Source organism: Blastomyces gilchristii (assembly GCF_000003855.2).
Source record: "Blastomyces gilchristii SLH14081 genomic scaffold supercont1.7, whole genome shotgun sequence".
Lineage (NCBI taxonomy): Eukaryota > Fungi > Ascomycota > Eurotiomycetes > Onygenales > Ajellomycetaceae > Blastomyces > Blastomyces gilchristii.
This window is the reverse complement of record NW_003101676.1, coordinates 1,388,634-1,408,032: the sequence shown is the minus strand read 5'-3', so window position 1 is coordinate 1,408,032 and position 19,399 is coordinate 1,388,634. Positions and strand designations below refer to the sequence as shown.

General features: G+C 47.3%; 8 protein-coding genes across 9 annotated transcripts; 5 read left to right on the top strand and 3 right to left on the bottom strand.

Moving 5' to 3' along the window:
* The first annotated feature begins 284 nt into the window (after window positions 1-284).
* BDBG_04238 (MFS transporter) lies at window positions 285-3,225 on the top strand. The gene is made up of 4 exons (XM_031721590.1): window positions 285-1,848; window positions 1,953-2,317; window positions 2,418-2,517; window positions 2,592-3,225. The coding sequence occupies exons 1-4, from the start codon at window positions 853-855 to the stop codon at window positions 2,613-2,615; spliced, it is 1,485 nt and encodes a 494-aa protein (XP_031578199.1). The 5' UTR covers window positions 285-852; the 3' UTR covers window positions 2,616-3,225.
* BDBG_04237 lies at window positions 3,226-5,744 on the bottom strand. Of its 2 annotated transcripts, none has more exons than XM_002625322.2 (3): window positions 5,323-5,744; window positions 4,424-5,254; window positions 3,226-4,351 (listed from the first exon to the last, which is right to left on the bottom strand). In XM_002625322.2, exons 1-3 carry the CDS (start codon window positions 5,452-5,454, stop codon window positions 3,230-3,232), a joined length of 2,085 nt encoding a protein of 694 aa, XP_002625368.2. In that variant the 5' UTR covers window positions 5,455-5,744; the 3' UTR covers window positions 3,226-3,229. The 2 variants fall into 2 exon arrangements, with proteins under 2 accessions (XP_002625368.2, XP_031578198.1); XM_031721589.1 differs by having other exon boundaries at window positions 4,424-5,257; window positions 5,323-5,510.
* BDBG_04236 (uncharacterized protein) lies at window positions 5,651-7,755 on the top strand. The gene is made up of 3 exons (XM_002625321.2): window positions 5,651-5,837; window positions 5,953-6,142; window positions 6,270-7,755. Exons 1-3 carry the CDS (start codon window positions 5,814-5,816, stop codon window positions 6,482-6,484), a joined length of 429 nt encoding a protein of 142 aa, XP_002625367.1. The 5' UTR covers window positions 5,651-5,813; the 3' UTR covers window positions 6,485-7,755.
* On the bottom strand, window positions 5,922-7,997 carry BDBG_04235 (COP9 signalosome subunit 8). Its single transcript, XM_002625320.2, has 3 exons — window positions 7,638-7,997; window positions 7,389-7,570; window positions 5,922-7,328 (listed from the first exon to the last, which is right to left on the bottom strand). Exons 1-3 carry the CDS (start codon window positions 7,826-7,828, stop codon window positions 7,036-7,038), a joined length of 666 nt encoding a protein of 221 aa, XP_002625366.1. The 5' UTR covers window positions 7,829-7,997; the 3' UTR covers window positions 5,922-7,035.
* A 219-nt stretch (window positions 7,998-8,216) lies between these two features.
* On the top strand, window positions 8,217-10,936 carry BDBG_04234 (dolichyl-diphosphooligosaccharide-protein glycosyltransferase; the record flags this gene model as incomplete). The annotated part of the gene is made up of 6 exons (XM_002625319.1): window positions 8,217-8,346; window positions 8,438-8,461; window positions 8,581-8,661; window positions 8,744-9,337; window positions 9,393-10,512; window positions 10,666-10,936. 6 exons carry the CDS (start codon window positions 8,217-8,219, stop codon window positions 10,934-10,936), a joined length of 2,220 nt encoding a protein of 739 aa, XP_002625365.1.
* Window positions 10,937-11,336: 400 nt separating this feature from the next.
* BDBG_04232 (mRNA cleavage and polyadenylation specificity factor complex subunit) lies at window positions 11,337-17,653 on the bottom strand. Its single transcript, XM_031721588.1, has 8 exons — window positions 16,748-17,653; window positions 16,415-16,580; window positions 16,228-16,358; window positions 15,961-16,164; window positions 15,559-15,907; window positions 14,631-15,493; window positions 14,500-14,570; window positions 11,337-14,398 (listed from the first exon to the last, which is right to left on the bottom strand). Exons 1-8 carry the CDS (start codon window positions 17,083-17,085, stop codon window positions 14,037-14,039), a joined length of 2,484 nt encoding a protein of 827 aa, XP_031578197.1. The 5' UTR covers window positions 17,086-17,653; the 3' UTR covers window positions 11,337-14,036.
* BDBG_04233 (uncharacterized protein) lies at window positions 12,184-13,325 on the top strand (the record flags this gene model as incomplete). The annotated part of the gene is made up of 2 exons (XM_002625318.2): window positions 12,184-12,238; window positions 12,409-13,325. 2 exons carry the CDS (start codon window positions 12,184-12,186, stop codon window positions 13,323-13,325), a joined length of 972 nt encoding a protein of 323 aa, XP_002625364.1.
* A 247-nt stretch (window positions 17,654-17,900) lies between the features above and the next one.
* Window positions 17,901-18,285, top strand: BDBG_04231 (uncharacterized protein; the record flags this gene model as incomplete). The annotated part of the gene is made up of 3 exons (XM_002625316.1): window positions 17,901-17,908; window positions 17,992-18,116; window positions 18,185-18,285. 3 exons carry the CDS (start codon window positions 17,901-17,903, stop codon window positions 18,283-18,285), a joined length of 234 nt encoding a protein of 77 aa, XP_002625362.1.
* Between the last annotated feature and the right edge of the window lie 1,114 nt (window positions 18,286-19,399).

Genomic DNA, 19,399 nt, shown 5'->3' with positions numbered 1-19,399 from the left:
GGGAGTTTATACCCAGGGAGGGGTTTATACCTGGGAGGATTCTCTAGAGATCTGTGGGATGGAGCTCATAGACAGAAGGACCAATATGAACTAAACCATATATAATCGTATAACTACTAATTGGTGTAATTGGTGTGTGGTTACGCACAATATACTCCGTACTCTACGGAGTATAGCGTAATGAGTTGTTAAGTGGAATTAAGCTTATATACGGAGTACACTTGAAAAACAAATGTTGTTATAATAAGCTGCCTGCCGTTAGTTTGGGTTCTTGGCTGACTCATGCCACAGGTCCAGTGACCGCCCTTGCCCTATCCGTTTTTGGGCAACCACGCCCATATACAATAATACATGAATATATCAACGACGACAGGAACTACTACAAGCAAGAAAAATAAAGAAATACGGTGAAGACAAGGAAACAAACTATTGCAAGAGCCGGTAGAAAACCCCTATGGAGCTCGAAAGTTTGAATTTGGGCTCGGGTTAGCTGGCCGTAGCCGCCCACTCAGCTAAATACTGCCCGTGGCCACCAGGTGCTACGAAACAGACACAATTTTCGAATTTGTCCTACAAGCATACCTTGGATTCAAAAGATAATTCCCGGTTGGTTGTGTCGATCGCTCAACATCCGCTTACAACATGCTCTCTAACATGCCGACTCGGGACTGATTTTGTGGACCTCGGCCACCCGATCACATCCCGAAGTCAAAGCTTGATTGTACCCGTGCCAAAAGAGCTTTCTATATAATAATACGACATTCGCTACCCTATTGGTAGCAGTTGTGCCAACATTTGACACTTACCACTTTAGCTACATTTAAAAGACAGCTATCGCTCTACCAATTGGGGATGGGGTTGAAATTCCCCGCCTCCGCTAGGGTTTCGTCGATAGATAGCCCTCTGGAGGGGTTATGTGGAGAAGACCATATTCCCCCCGTTGCAACAACAAACCGAATGTTAGATAGGGAGAACAGTCTGCAACTGGAACGCAAACTGCGCCGGAAGGTAGATATCCGACTGTGTACCATTTCTGGGATCCTATGTAGTTTGAATCTCTTGGATTCTGGCATCATCTCCTCGGCTTCCGTGACAAGCATGATATCCGATCTATCACTGGAGGGAAACCGTTATTCAGTAGCGATCTTCATTTTCACCATATCCAGTGTTGTTTTTCAGCTTCCGTCGACGGTTGCAGTGCGCTTCGTCGGGCCCCGGCGATGGTTCTCCCTAATCACTGTCTGTTTCGGGGTGATTACCTTGTGCACGACCTTCATACAGAACTGGAGGCAAATGATTGTTGTCCGGGTGTTTTTGGGCATTTCGATGTCCGGAATCTATCCAGGGCTGACATATCTGATCAGTACCTGGTATACGCGGGAGGAGCAGCAGCTTCGTTTCGCTTTCCTCCAGGCTGGGGAGGTCTTAGTCCTGGCATCCGGGAACATTATGAATTACGGCTTGAACCATCTTGGCGGTAGAGCAGGACTCGAAGGCTGGCGGTGGATGTTCTTGGTAAACGGGCTGATAACTATCTTCGTCGGCGTCATCACGTATTGGTGGATGATCGATTTTCCAGAAAATGCACATCATAGCTTTTGTTTCTTTACTGAGGAGCAAACAGGGATAGCGACAGGGCGGATCCAGAAAGACAGGAAAGATGCGATTCCAGAGCCGTTTTTCATATCCAAGATCCTCGTTAATTTTCTCGATCTTAAACTGTACGGATTCAGCTGTCTGTTTTTCCTGTTAAACCTGGTCTCGACTTCCCTTTCGTACTTTCTCCCTATTCTCCTCCAAGGAGGCATGGGCTTTGATACAAATAAATCCATTTTGCTATCTGCACCTGTAAGCCTCCCCTCCCCCAATAACCTACATATTTTCAACCATCCTCCCAAGTATCTTCCAAAATATCCTGAAATTTCAACATTTAACTAACAGCAACCCCCAAGCCGTACTATTACGCCGTAATCCCCGTCCTCCTCACATCTCTACTTGGTGATAAACTCCGCCTGCACGGCCCCCTCATCTTCTTCAACTCACTAAGCCTAATCGCTGGCTTCCTAATGCTCGGCCTTCCCGCCTCGCAGCAAGTCACAGTCCGCTATATCGGCATATTCCTCGCCACCGGCGCCTACGTCTCCAACTGGGCAGCCCTGAACGCTTACCAGGCGAACAATATCGTCGGGCAGTGGAAGAGGGCTACAGTGGCTGCGTCTGTGGCGGCTTGTAATGGCCTAGGCGGCATTGCGGGTAGCTTTATTGTGAAATCTAGTGAGGCTCCGACTTATGGGACGGCGGTTTGGGTTTCTATAGGGTAAGTTGTTTTTTTTTTTTTTTTTTTTTTTCTTTTTTCCACCTTTTGTTTTCATAACTTTGATTCTACCTAGAATTAACACACCATAAACCATCGATAGTTCCCACGTTCTTATGATTGCGATAATTCTCGCGTTTTCCACGTACTTCTACGTCATGAACCGGCAGCAAAGGACGAGCGGGAAACTGATTGAGGGAGTGGTATGTACATTACATGTACTCTCTCCATTCCAGGTGTTTTCAGGGGATCATGCTAATCGCTCTTCTGTCTGCAGGAAGGGTTCCGCTATACGTATTGAGCTGTTTTTAAATATATATATATAGTATGTATGTATACCCAGGACACCTCTATATTTTTGAGGTCATCACTCCATCCCCTACAAAACCAGGACTTGGTTTATTCTCAAAGAAACTGTCACGAAATTGCTTAACCTCTACATATTAATAAGTTCTTTCTTTTTCTTTTTTTTCTTTTTTCTTTTTCTTTTTCTTTTTTCTTCGTAAACAGAACTTTGGGCTTCTATGGATATATTTTCGTTTGTATTGTAGGCAATATATCAAGTAGTTGGTTATTCTTAAGAAGAAGCTAGCTACGGTTGTGGTTTCGCGATTTTCAGGATTCAGCGAGGAGGGCAAAAAGGAAAAACAAAAAGGACGTAAATTTAGAACTAGTTAATATAAAGAAGGTATCGGTTAGAAAACTGTGGGTATTCATGGCGTGTTGATGGCGGCTTTCTCGAAGGGAAAATAATAATGTGGAGTTATTAAAACTGGAAAATGGGGAAAGAACGCTAAATAAACAGAGCATACTTTAATGGCAAGATGGTAGAAAGATACACAAATCGATCCGGGAAAAAAGGAGAAAAGAAAAGAAATGAGAAAAAGGGAGAGGAGGTAAGGAGAAGAATGACACTCAATCCCTGCCCTGCTCCAGTTTTGCAACAAGCTTCTTCATAGCCGACCACTCCTCAGCAGGCACCTCATCGGGACCGCCACTCAAGTCCTTCCCGACCTCAAACACCGTCAGCACGCCATCAAGCCCACCCGTTGCCAGGCGCCGCCCATCCCTCTCTTCCCATGCAACCTTATTCAAACTCTGCTCAATAACCGCATTGCGCGCTTTCGTCGGCGTCGCGCGCGCCGCATACACCTCCGTGTCCGTGCACAGGTCCCACACTTCAACAGATCCCGCGCCGTCGACAAGGGCAAACACACCAGGTCGATGCGGGGACCAGCGCGCATCGTACACGACGTCTTCGCGATTCAGTTCCAGGACGGGCGAGACCACTTGTGCGGGTGTGGTGGCGGACGTGCCCGAGGTGGAGGTGACGGCGGGCGGTCGTACGCGCCAGAGTTTCACGCTCCAGTCTAAGCTGGAGCTGAGCATCAGGTCACCTAGGTCGACGGCGCCGCGGGCTGGGTGGAAGACGGTGGACATGACGGGGGCCGCGTGGCCGCGGTAGGAAAGCCGATGGTCGGTTCCTGCTTTGGCGCCTGCGCGATCGTAGCGGTGACATGGGTATATGGCGCCTTCTTCGGTGCCGACGAGGAAGAAGGTTGGGTCTGATTGGGGGAATGTCATTGTTGTGGGCGCGAGGTCTTCGGTTTTGGACGGGGGTGGGGTGGTGAGTTCGAGGTATTCTTGGGGCTGGGAGAGCATGTCGACTGTCCAGCCGCACACGACGCCGTCGGTCGAGGCAGTGATGATGTTATGGGCATTTTGGGTGCCGACGATGGAGATGTTGTACACTGGATGGGTGTGGCCGGAGCCTGTTAGGGGGGTTTTCTGGACGGGGGCGCCGCCCCCTGCCCGCGATGATCTGGTGTCCCATAATAGGACTTGACCAGAGTAGGAGCCGCCTACGATGAGGTTTGGGTGGAAAGGGGAGAATTTCGCAGTCAAGATGTCAGACATTGAGTGGAAGACGTATTCCGGCCTGGAATGGAGATGGAGATTCCATACTTGTACTATGCCATTGGGGTCGTGGGGCGCAGTGACGTTATTTGTATATGAAGCTAGTACCAGTTCTGGGAACTATGCATCAAGATATTTTAGTATTAACCCCGATCTAGAGCTTCTAGTATATATAAAATGGTCAGGACTCACCTTCGGAGAAAAGTTGATATCACTGATCATGCGCTTCTTGCTCCATCGTTCATCATAAAACTGGACAAGCTCCTCTATGCCTCTTCGTTTCTTACTATTGCCATATTCGTCGTTCTCGTCGGGGCCGTTTGCACCTACTCCACCTAACGCGTAGTCTGTTAGGACGTCATATTGCTCATCCAACGCCCTTTCTATGACTCTGCTGGATTTATCCACAAAGTCCAGGAAATCATTGGATGAGGTGACCGCATTGAGTTCGTCACTCGTAAGCGTCCGTAAGGGATATCTTATATCTGTTGATTGCTGTGCAGTTCCTTCGCCCGCCATTCCTTTTGCAGATCGCACCTCCTCCTCAATCTCCTTTCGGAGCCTCTCCCGTATTTCCTCATCACGTTCACGCTGCTGTCTCCGACTTAACCGTTTATTTGCGCGTGATGTTGTGGGAGAGCTATCATCTTCCGAGACAGAATGGCCATCTACAGACCGGCTTCTAGGTTCAATCCATGAGTCTGTCTGGACACCTTTGCTGTAGGTGACAACCTCTGGCTTGGGTAGTGGGACAGCTTCAGGGGTGGGGAGTTCAGCAGCGGGGAAAGGCGTGGTTTGCGTTGCAATTGATAAAGATACAGGTCTAGCTGGAGGAGTCACTGATTCGAGAATTTCTCCGCTCAGTTGGCCGGCACTGAGGACGGAATTGGGTCTACTTCCTCGACCCCTGGGTGATTCTCCGCCGTCTCTTAAGGCTGCGGATGAAGGCCGATCGACCAGCCGAGAAATTAAACTATTGAGCTCTGCTCTGCTGTCTGAACGGCCGGGAGTCGGAGCTAGAATCTGCTAAATGTATTATGTATCAGCACAGAGTAAATGCGACGAGCTGAGAAGCTCAGGAGCTTGCTCACCTCCGACCCTCCTTCTCCAATGCTCTGCCTGTTCTGTGAGAACTCCTTTTGTCGCAATTCGCGCTGTCGCCTGAGCTCAGCAAGTTTAGCCTTCTTGGCCAGAATCTCATCTTTCCGTTGCTGCATTGTCATATATCCGTGCTCTGAAACTGGCACTGTATATGTACGAGTGACGAGGTGGATAGTGTTTATATGATTATTTACTTCTCCTTTACTCCCTGGTTTATATCGCGGTTGGACAAGGCGCGGCACTGTCTTAGTCAGCAGCCCTGGTCAACCGGCCGGATAAACTATGCTTAGTCAACTCCGGAACTTTCTGACCCCCAGGGCCGACTCTGATCAAGTCTCTTGACTCGCTATCAACATCGTTGCCGGAAGCCATTGATCGCCCGCAAACTGTCCTGCCACTTTAGAGACTGAGGTTCATTGCGACAGCAGTCTTCTTTGTCTCTTTTCTTCTCCTGTAGCTGGGACTGCACAATACAATCGCCATGGCTGCTTCGCAAGGTGTCAACGTGGGTCCAGCTTTTCCACGAAAAATTTCACTATCTGGGTTCCCTCTCCGCCCCGATATGCAAGTCGATAGAGATAACCTTGAGCCCAGTGCTAATCAGACATACGCATTTTTAGGTGCTACGCTACTCCGCCCTTTTTGCTGGCGTTTTCTATGGCCTCTACCACCAATCGTCCCTCACTTCACAAGCCAAACAGGCGCAGATAGATCGCGAATACAGCCGCAAAGAATCATTGATCGAGCAAGCGCGGGCAGAATATTCAAAGAAGAATGCGCCAACAGAAACTAAGACAACGAGCAGTGGAGGTACGTTAAATGATTTCTAAAGAAAGCTCTGGCAAGGGTGGAGTATCCACTTTTGACACATGTTTTTCTCTGCTTTTGTATGATGCTTGCCATTTCGTAGACTGCGGCTAACAGATAATATAAATAGTTATAACCGATCCGGAAGATAAGAGATTCGACCTCGAAGCGTTCATAAATATGAAAAGCTGCCGAAATGGCGAAATAATGAACGAAAACGTCGGAGGCGGAGGGGGAGGCGGACGACTGATGAGGGAGGCATTAGCGACGAGATGGCTCGGTGAAAGGTACTTGCTCCGCGGTACTCGACAGCGAAAGAGAGTACCTCAAACTCCTAAAAAATGACCAACAGATAAAAAAGGACATGAGCGAGCGCCATATATATCCGAGAGAGTATGTGGTTGGAGAACATCCTTTTGTATTATTTATATCGTGTAACCAAGGCCCATATCTTCTGTGTGCAAAAGGCGAGAAAAAAGACATTCCTCAGTTTTCTATTTCATTCTGTACATATCCCAGATGGCGTCTTAAAGTTCTATCCAGTTTTTTGAGAATCCACGAATCTTTGACCTTTTCCGAAAATAAAACGCCGTAGAACCAAGCGCGTCACGTCCGGAGGAAGGAGAATAGAAATATGTGGACTATCATTAATGGGTAAGAGGAAGATGGCGAAATTCGAGAAGATTCGTCTTCGGCAAACGCGGTTTGGCTACTGGCCTCTACGTGACGGAACCTATGTTCATTCTGCCTTGCAGAATATCACCGCACCTCCACCGTACCCATAGGTCCCCTCGCTTCTCGTCTCCCACTGCCCATCTCTCGACCCTCGTTTTCTCGTTTTTCGTTTTTCGTCTCTCATTACAATCATCTGAACCTCTTCAGGGGAAAATTATATCTCAATCGCCATGACTTCTTAGTTGTGCCGCCAGATGCCCGATTGCCGCTCCTCCCGAACCAGTTACCTTCGGCACCTGAGTCGTAACCTTCGGAGAGAATAACTTCGATTCCGCATCCCATTCCCAGCCTTTCCCCATGAGCAGCTCAACCAGCTCTGGACCTGTGCTATCCGCGCTATCACTCATTGTATCTTCCCCTATGGAATCAAGACCTAGATAGAGAGCAGCGGTCGACGGCCGGATTGATCCGTAGGCAAGACTGATATCTTGGAAGGTTTTATTTTGGAAGAAAACTGTGTACAACAATTAATCGAAGCAACACATGGGCAGGCGGTTTGTCTCTTTATACGTACGTTGGTATTGTTGAACTAGATACTTAATGCTTTGTGGCCATTGTGTCGTTCTGATGATGCGGTATATGTTCTCGTAGCTCTTGTTCCATACTGCTCGAAGGAGGGACATGGCGCTTTGTATTGTAGCGTCCACTTTCACGAGACTCTCTGGTATCCTACGCGTCAGCATATGTGCTTCGTTACTGCAGAGGAACGATTAGTCAAGAGCCGTAGAAGTAGGGATGTTTTGTTCGATTTCTGCAAACGCACATTTCATCTTCGAGAAGGAGGGCGAATAGGTAGGAGGAATAGTATGTGCTTAGGAATCCCGTGTCGCTGGCCATATGAGTATCTCCAAACGTTAAACTGACGTCTCCTTCGAGCTCCATAAGCGTTTGTAGAAGAACCGCTGATGGTGGGGCGGTTGCGAGCAACTGGGTGATATCCTCCAGGGACACCATCTTGAATATTACAAATTCGCCTGCTAATTAATCACTTAAAATTCACCGCAAAAAGAAATAAACCAAGGGGTAATGAGTATTAAATAGCTAATTAATGAGGAGAATAACTGAGAAGATGCGGTGGAAGTTTGGATGATGTACGGAGCGGAATAAAGAGCAGTGTCTGATAGTTTTGGTGGTGGGGAAGGCGGCGCGTTCATTGGCATGGTTCCCGCAGAGCCTCAGGCCGCAACGTGATGCCAAGGCCGGAGAGAACACCTTGCGGCGTGGAGAGCTTCCAACACCCAACTTACTATGTATACTCATTTAGTACAGCTCGACACAACAACAAAGGCGACATATTTTGCCCTAGCCAATCTTGTTGTGTCTCTTTACGATTTAGGCCAGTATGGCCACCGCTGCAATTGAGCCCGTTCTGAAGGGCGCTGCCTCAAGCAACTCTCGAGGCCTGCTCCGTGTTACCATTCTGGTGCTCATCGCCGCTGCTGCTGTTTCCAGTCGACTCTTTAGCGTGATAAGTAAGATAACAATACACTCTTTTTGTGCTTTGCATTATATGTGTAATTCGAAGGAGTACGCATCAATCCTAACCAATTGTGTTTAATGCAGGATTTGAGAGTATAATACACGAGTGTATGTTGCGTGGCTGCTTGGACTACCACTCTCGCCCCCAATATAAGCCCCCGCCGGTCGAGCTATTCGTTCTTATCCGTTCAACAGGAATACATGCTGATGCTGCGTCTATGCTATAGTCGACCCTTGGTTCAATTTCAGAGCAACTAAATATCTTGTGAAGCATGGCTTTTACCGCTTCTGGGACTGGTTCGATGACCGTAAGGCAGCCCCTAACAAGCTATACCTGAGGGCTACAACTCTGCTGGACCAAAACCTAAATAATGTGTATTTTGTGATTAGGGACATGGCACCCCCTTGGGCGTGTTACTGGTGGTACTTTATACCCTGGTTTAATGGTTACCAGCGGTGTCATATATCATATTCTTCGATTCCTCTCGATTCCAGTTGATATCCGAAACATCTGCGTGATGCTTGCTCCCGGCTTCTCTGGCTTGACGGCCATAGCCATGTATCTTCTTACTTGCGAAATGTCTCCGTCACCATCAGCTGGGCTTCTTGCTGCAGCTTTCATGGGTATTGTCCCAGGTTACATTTCTCGCTCCGTCGCTGGTAGTTACGACAATGAAGCTATTGCGATCTTCCTTCTCGTCTTTACATTTTTCCTCTGGATTAAGGCAGTGAAGAACGGATCAATTATGTGGGGTGTACTGACGGCTTTATTTTATGGATACATGGTATCTGCCTGGGGCGGATATGTCTTCATTACTAATTTGATTCCCCTTCACGTCTTTGTACTTATATGTATGGGCCGATACAGTTCGCGCCTTTATATCAGCTACACCACCTGGTATGCGCTGGGGACTTTAGCCAGCATGCAAATCCCCTTTGTCGGATTCCTGCCTATTCGAAGCAGTGATCACATGTCGGCATTAGGTATGTTCTCTATGGTTCAAGATAGATTCTAAGGAGCAAAGCTGATCTCCTGTAGGAATCTTCGGCCTCATCCAGGTGGTGGCATTTGTGGAGTTCCTTCGTAGCCAGGTACCAGGGAAACAATTCCAAACCCTACTAACGAGCTTGGTATTGCTCATCTTCGGCGTTTCCTTCCTTGGCCTTGTCCTTCTCACCGTCTCGGGTGTCATCGCCCCCTGGAGTGGCCGGTTCTACTCTCTGTGGGATACCGGCTATGCTAAAATCCATATCCCGATTATTGCTTCCGTTTCTGAGCATCAGCCAACAGCTTGGCCTGCATTCTTCTTCGACCTTAACATGTTAATCTGGCTCTTCCCGGCCGGTGTATATTTGTGCTTCCGCAAACTAAAGGACGAGCACGTGTTCGTTATTATCTATGCCGTCCTCGCGAGCTACTTCGCCGGTGTAATGGTGCGATTGATGCTTACCCTCACACCCATTGTCTGCGTAGCAGCCGCAATGGTTCTGTCGCACATCCTGGATACCTACCTCCTTACCTCTCCACCAGAGCCGGATGACAGCGACAAGCCATCCCAAGGCGGTCTCCTTTCTGCACGGAAGCAGGTTGTGGGCATTCACTCCAAGCTTTCAAAGGGATTGATATCTACATCCGTCATTGTCTACCTTCTCTTGTTTGTGGCTCATTGTACTTGGGTGACGTCAAACGCATACTCATCCCCCTCTGTTGTTCTGGCAAGTAAATTACTAGACGGAAGTCAATTCATCATTGACGACTTCCGTGAAGCCTACTACTGGCTACGCCAAAATACCCCCGAGAACGCTAAGATCATGTCGTGGTGGGATTATGGTTATCAGATTGGCGGCATGGCTGATCGCCCTACTCTTGTCGATAACAACACATGGAATAACACCCATATTGCAACTGTCGGCAAAGCAATGAGCTCGCGCGAGGAAGTCAGCTATCCCATCCTCCGGCAACACGATGTTGATTACGTGTTGATCGTCTTTGGCGGATTGCTGGGATACTCTGGCGATGATCTCAATAAGTTCCTATGGATGGTTCGTATTGCCGAAGGCATTTGGCCAGATGAAGTGAAGGAACGTGATTTCTTCACTGCCAGAGGCGAATACCGCGTCGATGAAGAAGCGACCCCAACCATGCGGAACAGTCTAATGTGGGTTTCTTTTTTCCACCCCTTTCCTGACAGTTTAAACGGCCACAGCCCATCTACTTTCTCCTTTTTCATTTATATTTTTATTCTATTTTTTGCCCTTTTTGAAGCTCCATTTCTTTGCAATCCATCCCACTGACAAACCCGCCCATCTAGGTATAAAATGTCTTATTACAACTTCAACGCCCTCTTCCCTGGTGGCGAAGCGGCAGATCGTGTGCGTGGTGTGCGTCTTCCAGCTCAAGGGCCCCAGTTGACTACGCTCGACGAAGCTTTCACCAGCGAAAACTGGATCATCAGAATTTACAAGGTCAAGGACCTTGATAACGTTGGGCGAGACCATAATAGTGCCGCCGCGTTCGACAAGGGCCACAAGAAGAAGAAAGCATTGAAGAAGCGAGGGCCAAGGGTTTTGAGAACCGAATAGACATTATCCTTTTTGGCCTTCCCTTCTCTTTCTTGATTTCTTTTTTTCTTTCCTGCTTTGTTCCTGTTCTTGTTTTTATACTGTTATTTTATCTTCAAATTTGTCGTTTTTAGTTCTCCATTTTGTGAAATGTGCATGCGGATTCTCATTTTTCTTCTTCTCATTCTTCTTTTTGTGACAATGCGTTTCCTTCCCACGACGTCAGAAACTGCCCAGAGACCCCCTTTTCTTTCATTTTTGTGAGATCAAAAGCCGTAAGATAAATGGGATAGGGATTTCGTTTTTCTCCTTTTCTTTCGGTTCAACGATGGTTGGCAGTTTTGCCAACAAAATTGGCTGGCTATAAATTGTGGTATAGATTTATTTTACACATTCTCTGTTTCCTGAGAGGAGCTCCAGCGGAACATTCTTAATAACTTTTATTTATTACTGTTTATCACTAATTATCTAGCTTCCCTATTCATTTGGTTTCTTTCAAATGGATGCCACTTGATCTTATATGTCTGCACATTTTGGATCTGATTTACATGCATTATGCAACAAATGTCGGCCTTTCTCCTAAGCCCAACACCGCACCAGGCAACCGTTTACAAGCTTGATACGACGAATTTTTAATGTGATGCAATACGAAAGCCGAGAAGAGCCTATGGAATATGCGCTTTAAATTACCAGGAAGTTGTTTTAAAGAGCTCTGTCAAGGATCTTAATTACGTACGTACTTCCGTTTTCCCCCCCTTTCACTCAAGCTTCTCTCTGGCGCTAACGTTGTTCGCAGCTGGCGAACCTGCAACAGTTTGCCCTGCCGGAAAGGTATGCCTTCATAACGAACGCAACGGGTCCGGGGGTCAGTTTCAAACGACTAAAGCTACTCCCATGCATGAAGTGTTGATTAGGTCAAGATTTGCTTGCACAATGATGCGTCACAACCACTGCCAATGCCCTGCTTTTTTGCAAGACGAACTAAGTGCTGAATACGAGGGCGCACACCTAGTTATCAGCGATGTGCGGGGCAGTTTCCTGGGCATGTAGTGCCCATGAGCAAAAACGATGGTTTGTCTGCAGTGAAGACGTTATGAATATCCAGGCGCAGCCTGTTTCCGATGAAAACCTTCCCTCGGTATTTACTGACAATCATCCAAATTTATTGGATAGAAACCAACTTGAGATTTGACATTTTTCTTGTGAACGTTGCCAGTGTCTCTCCGAATCCAGTCCAACCGACTTCTTCATCAGCAGACATTCTCATAATGGTTCTACGAAAGCTTTTCCGCAAGGAGCAATCTGGGGAGAGTGTTAATGTTGGTGAGTAGCTTTAATAATGCGATAGATCATTCGATTCTGCTATTGTTTCGAATGCCCTTCATCCTTCTCATCTTGCCTACAGCCCCCCAATCAAGAGAAAGCCTCTTATCTTTGCGGGTCGATCTTGGACTCATAACGTGGATGTGTTCTAAGCAGCTTACATTGTGCAGAAGAGCCATATGTGCTACCCCCGAGCCAAATGCTTGATATGAAGCCGATATCCTCCGGCCCAATACCACAGCCGCATGAGCGGCCACCTCCGCCACCGCCTCAGACAGATAGTGGCAGGCGCATCGTAAACCCGCAGTCATGTACTATGCATGACAAGTACGATATATCCCTATTCGACATAACCCTAGTGCATCCCATCCAGTCAGCATTCATCACCTTCGGTGCGGTCTCTGCTCCTCCCACGACAGAACCGGCCCGCACAGAATTCATCCAGAATCACATCATTCAGCAGATCAATTGGTATCCCTGGACATGCGACGTGAGGTCTAAAGATATGACCAATACCAAGTTGAAAGACGCTGGGGTAGAGATGATCATGCAATCGAGGTTTGCAGAAGCTGAAGCCATCATCACTCCTTTGTATCGCGAAGCTCAGCGGAAGCTAGGTTACATGCACCCCACGACCATCTACCACATGAACAACCTCGGGGCAGTCTTGGGTGGCCAAGGCAAGTTTCGAGAAGCTGAAGCAATACTAAATGACACTGTCGGAATGAAGTTTTCGGAGATGAATCCCGCGCATCTTAGCACGCTAGGCAGCATGACGAACATCGTGCTCGCCTATAAGGGCCAGGGCAAGTGGCAGAGGGCTAATGAGGTGTTGAGCCAGATGATAAATATCAGAGCGGAGAGTGGAGGTATCGCGGACCCGGACTTTTTGGATTGGAATGATTATCTCGGTGTGGTGCTGGCGATCGAGCAGAAGTATGGTGAGGCAGAGGAAGTTCTGATGCGTTGCTATGCAGCACGGCAGAGGAGTGGGCACGATCCTTACATCTTTTGCACGCAGTATACCCTGGAATGGGTTCAGAAGCAGAAGGCATCACAGCCTGCAAATGAAAACAAATTAACCTGATTCAGTATTATCACACCGGCCAGCTCGTGGGCCTACGGAATTTAAATAATGCTGGTTTCTACCACGGATCCTCTTTATCGCCTCTTCGCTCCCTCCGAGAAGTTCGCTTCGTCCGCGTCAAGGAGTCTCGAAAGACCACTCACTCCATTTAATATTCATGCCTACGGCCTGCTCCTATATATGACTTTATTTGCCCTTCACTAGATACCTATGTTGTGTTCTAGGCTTTTCTAATGATATTTTCCAAACCCTTTTCTCTTAGGGATTATAAGTACTATTTTCTCATCTCATTCTCCGCCTCGATTCCCCATAGAAATAACTACACTATACCCCTTATGTCTAGTAACCTATTACTTTGATGATAAGCGAAAGGAACAGAGACCTTCAATTAATTGCACAGCTCAATCCAAACCCAGGAGAATCTGGCCGAGATACCTCCATATTTGACTTTGACTAGGTTTGCCGCCCAATCGCAGCTATTCTTGTTGTCATTCCACTTCCAAATTACTTCCAAATCCTCATAATTGCATATCTATATGCATTACCCTCTGGATATGTCTCGTCTAAGTGATAAATGCATACAGCCATCCATTTCATGAAATGAGTTGTCCATGGAGCAGTAATACAACGGGGAATAGCACGAGGCGAAGACAGCAGAGACCTTCCCCAGTTAAATGCACATACATCATGCTGTCTGGCGATGACGGCGTTTCAACTCGGTGCGGGGGTGGCAGTGGATGACGAAGCCCCCATATCGTCCGAGGCTTTCATCTCCTGTTGCTGTGTGCTGCCCTGGATTGAGTTTGGCATCGATTCAGGCTCAGCTTTGACATGCTGGTTTTGAACATCGACGGTGCCAGCTCCTGGCTCTGACTTTACACCATTTGACGTGTTATCCCCAGCCACGGCGGTGGGATTGAGGTGGGCGCTTTGGCCTTGTTCAGTAGACGATGTGGCGGTGGGTGGAGATTGCGTCGACGTGGGGTTGGGCTTTGAAGTAGAGTCTTGCTTTGGAAGGGCATGGGGTCGCCATTTGAAAAGGATTTTTGTAATGAGGGGGCGTGCTTCTTCCACTATATAATTCGGTAAGGGTGGTTAGATATGTCATTATACGGGAAAAGGTTAAAGAAATGAGGTACGTGAGGGAGGAGAGGCTTTAGGACTCTTCTTTTACCTTTTGTATAGAGGTCTTGGAGAGCATCTAAGCAAAGACTCCTTGCAGGAGGCCGCACGAGGACAAGGTAGCTATGGTTTTATTAGCATTAATCGATTCACCTATTCCAAGCGATACGGCATTTTACTTACTGAAGGGCCTGAACGCATAGTGTGACACGTTCAGGGTCATTTGCTAACGTCTTCGTCTTTTGCACAAGCTTTGGGCTGAGTTCTGGTATCTCACTTAGAAACCTAATCAGGACCTTATCTCTCGCGTCCAAATAAGGCAAGATGCCTTCTAGTAGCCTCATAACCCATTTGTCATAGTGTTTCGGAACGTTAACATTATGTTCACTCTTTCTCTCTGAGGTTGCATATTTCAGTCGTATTTGGTCATTGTACCACTCTTCGTTCATCCAAGAAATTGCGACGTTGATTCTAACACGAAAATCTTCAAGGACATATCGATATAACATTTCCCTGATGCCGTCTGCCATGCTGATACGTTGGTTCGACAACGATGGGCGGCCGCCTTCAGTTTTAATAAGTTCATCCGTCTCATCTACCTCCAGGCCAGCCGAAGCTCGAGTTGCCATTCGAGTGAGTAGGACTAGCCAAGAGTCCCGATCAAATGAGCTGGCAGCCAGTCTCCCGAAACCTGGCTTCTGAGAGCCTTTGAGTGCCTTTGACGGTTGCTCTAAGGTGGAAATCATGCTAAAAACCCTTTCAATTGCTCCTTTACCAATTGCAGCGGCCTCTGACCCTGATAATGGCGGTGGCTGGGGGAGTACAAAAGGACCAAGGGCGACAAGATCTGGTTGGAATTCTTCGTTTTCAGCAGCGGAAGGTCCCGCTGGCGCTTGTGTCGCAGCCGGAATGTCCATTGGCTGATATTCTGGTTCATACTCATCTTCCTCTTCTACTCCTGCTGCTGCTGACGGAGCGGCAGACTGCGAGGCCTGACGTTCGAAGATTTGTTTCTTGGATAATGTGAGGTAACGGGATCGAACGGCCTAGATATCAAAAACATCAGTCATATTTTCTCCTTGCAGACATATATGATTCGAAGGATACGTACACCAATAGCTTGATCTAACGCCTCAGGGTCAACTCGACTAAGAACTGGAACGGTGATTTTGACAATTAAATCCGCGGGGAGCTGCTTGACATCGAAGGATGTCAAACCAACATCATCGGTCAATGTGAAGAGCTGAGCAAAAGAATTTGGGCCAGGGGGCATGGGAGGGATCTTTAATTGAGGTGGAGTGTCCACACCAAGTCTTGCACGCTTTGCGCTGTCTACAAGATCAGTGGGCTCGCTCGGTAGCGCTCGCTTCTTCGATGCGTCCTCGAATATGTCATTCCGCGACTGTGCCAATCGTTCCAAATATTGCTGTACACGGCTCGCGAGAGGATGATTTGGGTTCCTAAGAGCACTGATTAGAAACTAGTTACGATCTTACATAGCCTAACTACGTACCTCTTCATTAAATTGATGAGCAATGCTCTCGTGGTCCGTTCCATGGACTTGATATTTACTCGAATTGAAGGAGTCATTGGCGCGTTCGCTTGTTTAAGGGGGTTGAAGTTTAGAATCGCATTTACAATCTTACTTGAAATGGACTGTCGAGTGCGTATCAGAATAGGGAGGCAATTTAGCGTCGCGTTGACCAAGATAGGATCACTATACTTGTTAGTAGGATGCTGGCTTATCTTACTATCAGTACAACCGCATTCGGATACACACCTCGAATTTTCATAGAAAACGTTGAGTAGCCTATCTAGCAAACCAGAAGCTTCCGCTTCAAGATTAGGTAGTGGTATAAGCGGATGATTTCTCGGCACAATTGATAGGGATGTTTCATTTTGTTCAGGACGCTGTAGATCTGCTTAGTATCTCTAGACCATACAAAGTTGTATCATGCCATACATACCCTTGGATCTGAAATCACGCCAGTAGTTTGGACCTGCACCACCTTCTGGACGAATTTGATACAGCAAACCTTGATGTTATTTGAAGCAGTGTCCCATCGCTTTAAAATATTTTGCTTAATGCCTGTCATTTTCTCCCACAATGCAGATTCGTCGGGGTTATCAAGGCTAGTAAAAAAAAAGGATGAAATCAGATCCCATACTACCGTGATAATGAAAGAACTACTGCCTTGATAGTGAGAGTCGGCCATCTAGCCTCTCCCACACTACTTCGATGTCCAAAATTCCAATAACTTAGGGATTTAAGGGATTGGGGTGCCAAGGGTTTGACATACATAGTTCTAAACACCAATGGGTAAATACTCGCAGCAGTTTGAATCACACCCCTTACGACACTGGCATCCTCATCTGGGTTCTCCAACAGCTCCCACAATGTCTGGATCACCAGTGTACTCAGCTTCTGCTTCGGTTGTTGGGCCAGCGCGGGGCTGGCAAACGTCTCTGCTAGGAAATCGGCGCCCCATCTCCGAAGTTCTAAACGTGCTTTTGCGCCTATTATTGGAAGTATGCCCTGAACGATCTGAGGATATAAAGCCGCATCGCCAAGTACAACATTCCTAGCAGTGTCCAGCTGGGACATCTGCTCCGCGAGATTGTCGAAAGGCAGAGCCATGGCGACTTTTGATCCCAGCGGCAGGTCCCAAGGCCACGAATGCTAAATCCGGGAGCGTTTTGTATACTAATTCTAACTGGAGAAATCAAGTAGTATTAATTTAGTAGGAGGCGTAGGAGCCGAAATTGTGGGTTATCGACGAGGAGTGACCGTGGGTGACAGGGGAGGTGGAGCTGAATGGCTCTGCGACCTTGGAGAAAATGGCGATAACGTCGGAGAGGCTCAGAAGGGGAGCCTATTTACTACCTGCAATGAGCGATAGCTTAAAAGGAAAAAGTGAATGCTACATAGAGAAAATAAAGTAAAAGCTAGCTAGTTAGCCTTAATCGCTGAGCTGATAGCGGTGACGAGCAATGTGTGTTGATTGAACTTCTTGTTTTGGAGCAAGTCGCGAAGTCTGAGAGCGTAGATGAAGCTCAGGAATGATAACGCTAGCCTGTTTCGGTTCATTTAGGCGCGCGCCTATAACCGCCTACAAGTTTAAACCGCGACAAGCGTTGCCGCTCAGCTTGTTGCTTTTTCAGACGCATGAAGATAGGAAGAATAAGTTGGTAAAGAAGAAGGTTTGTTTATCTCTACAATTTCCTCTTGATACTAGCCCAAGCTCGGATTTTCCCACGGGGAAAGATGGATGGACAGTGATCAATCACGTGATGACAGGTTTTCTCTGCGGGGAGAAATCCTCGCCGCAGATCCCGATATCATTAATTATTACATCTACGGGACAGACAAGGATTGAAATCGACATTTTTCCACTCCGTCCCTCTTTGGAGAACACAAGGTTACTGGCATCTAGATAGCTATTTCTCTCTATCATGACGATGTAAGTTTCCATTTGTCGCGAATCTTATCAGGGACGATCTTCCACTGAACGAAGTCGCGATTTAACCAACCTTGCTCAAATAGCTTCAAATCCTCTTACTACGATAAGGACTACAGAGCGGGTGCCGCGCTCATCCGCGCCCGACGGCCGTATCTGATTAAAAATGCTGTTACTGGGCTCGCATTGTTCGGCCTCTGTATAGGCGTTTGTATGCATTCCACCCCTCGGTCTTCCTGCTGACTATCTTGGCGTGGTCTAATCGTGATGCGCTTGTAGATGCTTTCACCATAAATGCTGTCGGACAAGATGATTTTTCAGACGTGCAGCTTCCAGAAAAGAAAAAGGCCAGCCCAGCCCCGTCGCAGGGGACGAAATAACTACGAATTTCCGCCTACGTGTAATATATTGCCTAACCCCTCACCCACCTATGGCCCATAGCCACCTACCCGGAGTTTAGAGGGCTACTCAGTTACCTCCCCTCTGATATTCATTTCCAACGGTCTGGCGTTAAATGGGTTTTCTGATTTGTCGGGAAAAGAAATCAATTTTGGGGTTGAATGATGTTATCATTCTTGCTTGGATCACTGGGCAGAGGAGTCTTAATGCAGAATGAGAGTTAGAATGGGTCGGTCGACTATAAGACCAGTACTATGGACGCTTGTCTGGGTGGGCGAGGATGGGAAGAAATGCTTTTCCACGGCTCCCATCAGGCCAGACGAAGAGGGCTTGCCATTGCGCGTTCCGCCACTTACCCTTCTGATCGAAGTTTTGCGCCCGAATCTCTACTCTCTCCTTCTCCTTAGTTCCGCAGCCACTTTTTTTTTTCCTTTTCTGTTTTTCTCCTTCGTGTACAAATACTCTATTTCTTTCGTCTGGCATCGAAATTCTATCCTCATTGCATATAGATATACCATATATACCCTACTACCAACGCGACAAAAATATGTATGCTCTGCTCGCCTATTTATTGCTCGGCCGCGGGAGCTTCTGTATACTACCCTCGACCGCACATTCCCCTTTTCTGCGCTCTCGACTTTGATCCCACTCCGCAACGTTCAATCTCGTTGCCCCGAAGAATTTAGAAGCTCAAATGTGGACTTAGAGGCGAGAACCATTGCGCATTTTTACCCAGCTTATTTGGTATGGCAATGTAACAAGGCACAACCCGTGAACCGCAGCTTAAAAATCACACAACTCGATGCTTTTCCAGGTCGATGCAGGTATTCTGGTTCACGATTACATAGCCCTCGTGGTTAGCTGCATACCTACTATCTTGATATCTACCGGGATTTCAGGAAGAGCGGTGCAGATCATCCCGCCCAGATATCAACTTCAGTCTATACCCGAGAGATTTACGTTTGGCTCATTGCATACATCCAACGAGGGATTTTACACTATACTCATTAAAAATTACATGATGTCCACGGGTATCTGTACAATGCACAATATGGATACTTACATCCTAAGACGGGTCTATGAGTTAACAACCCA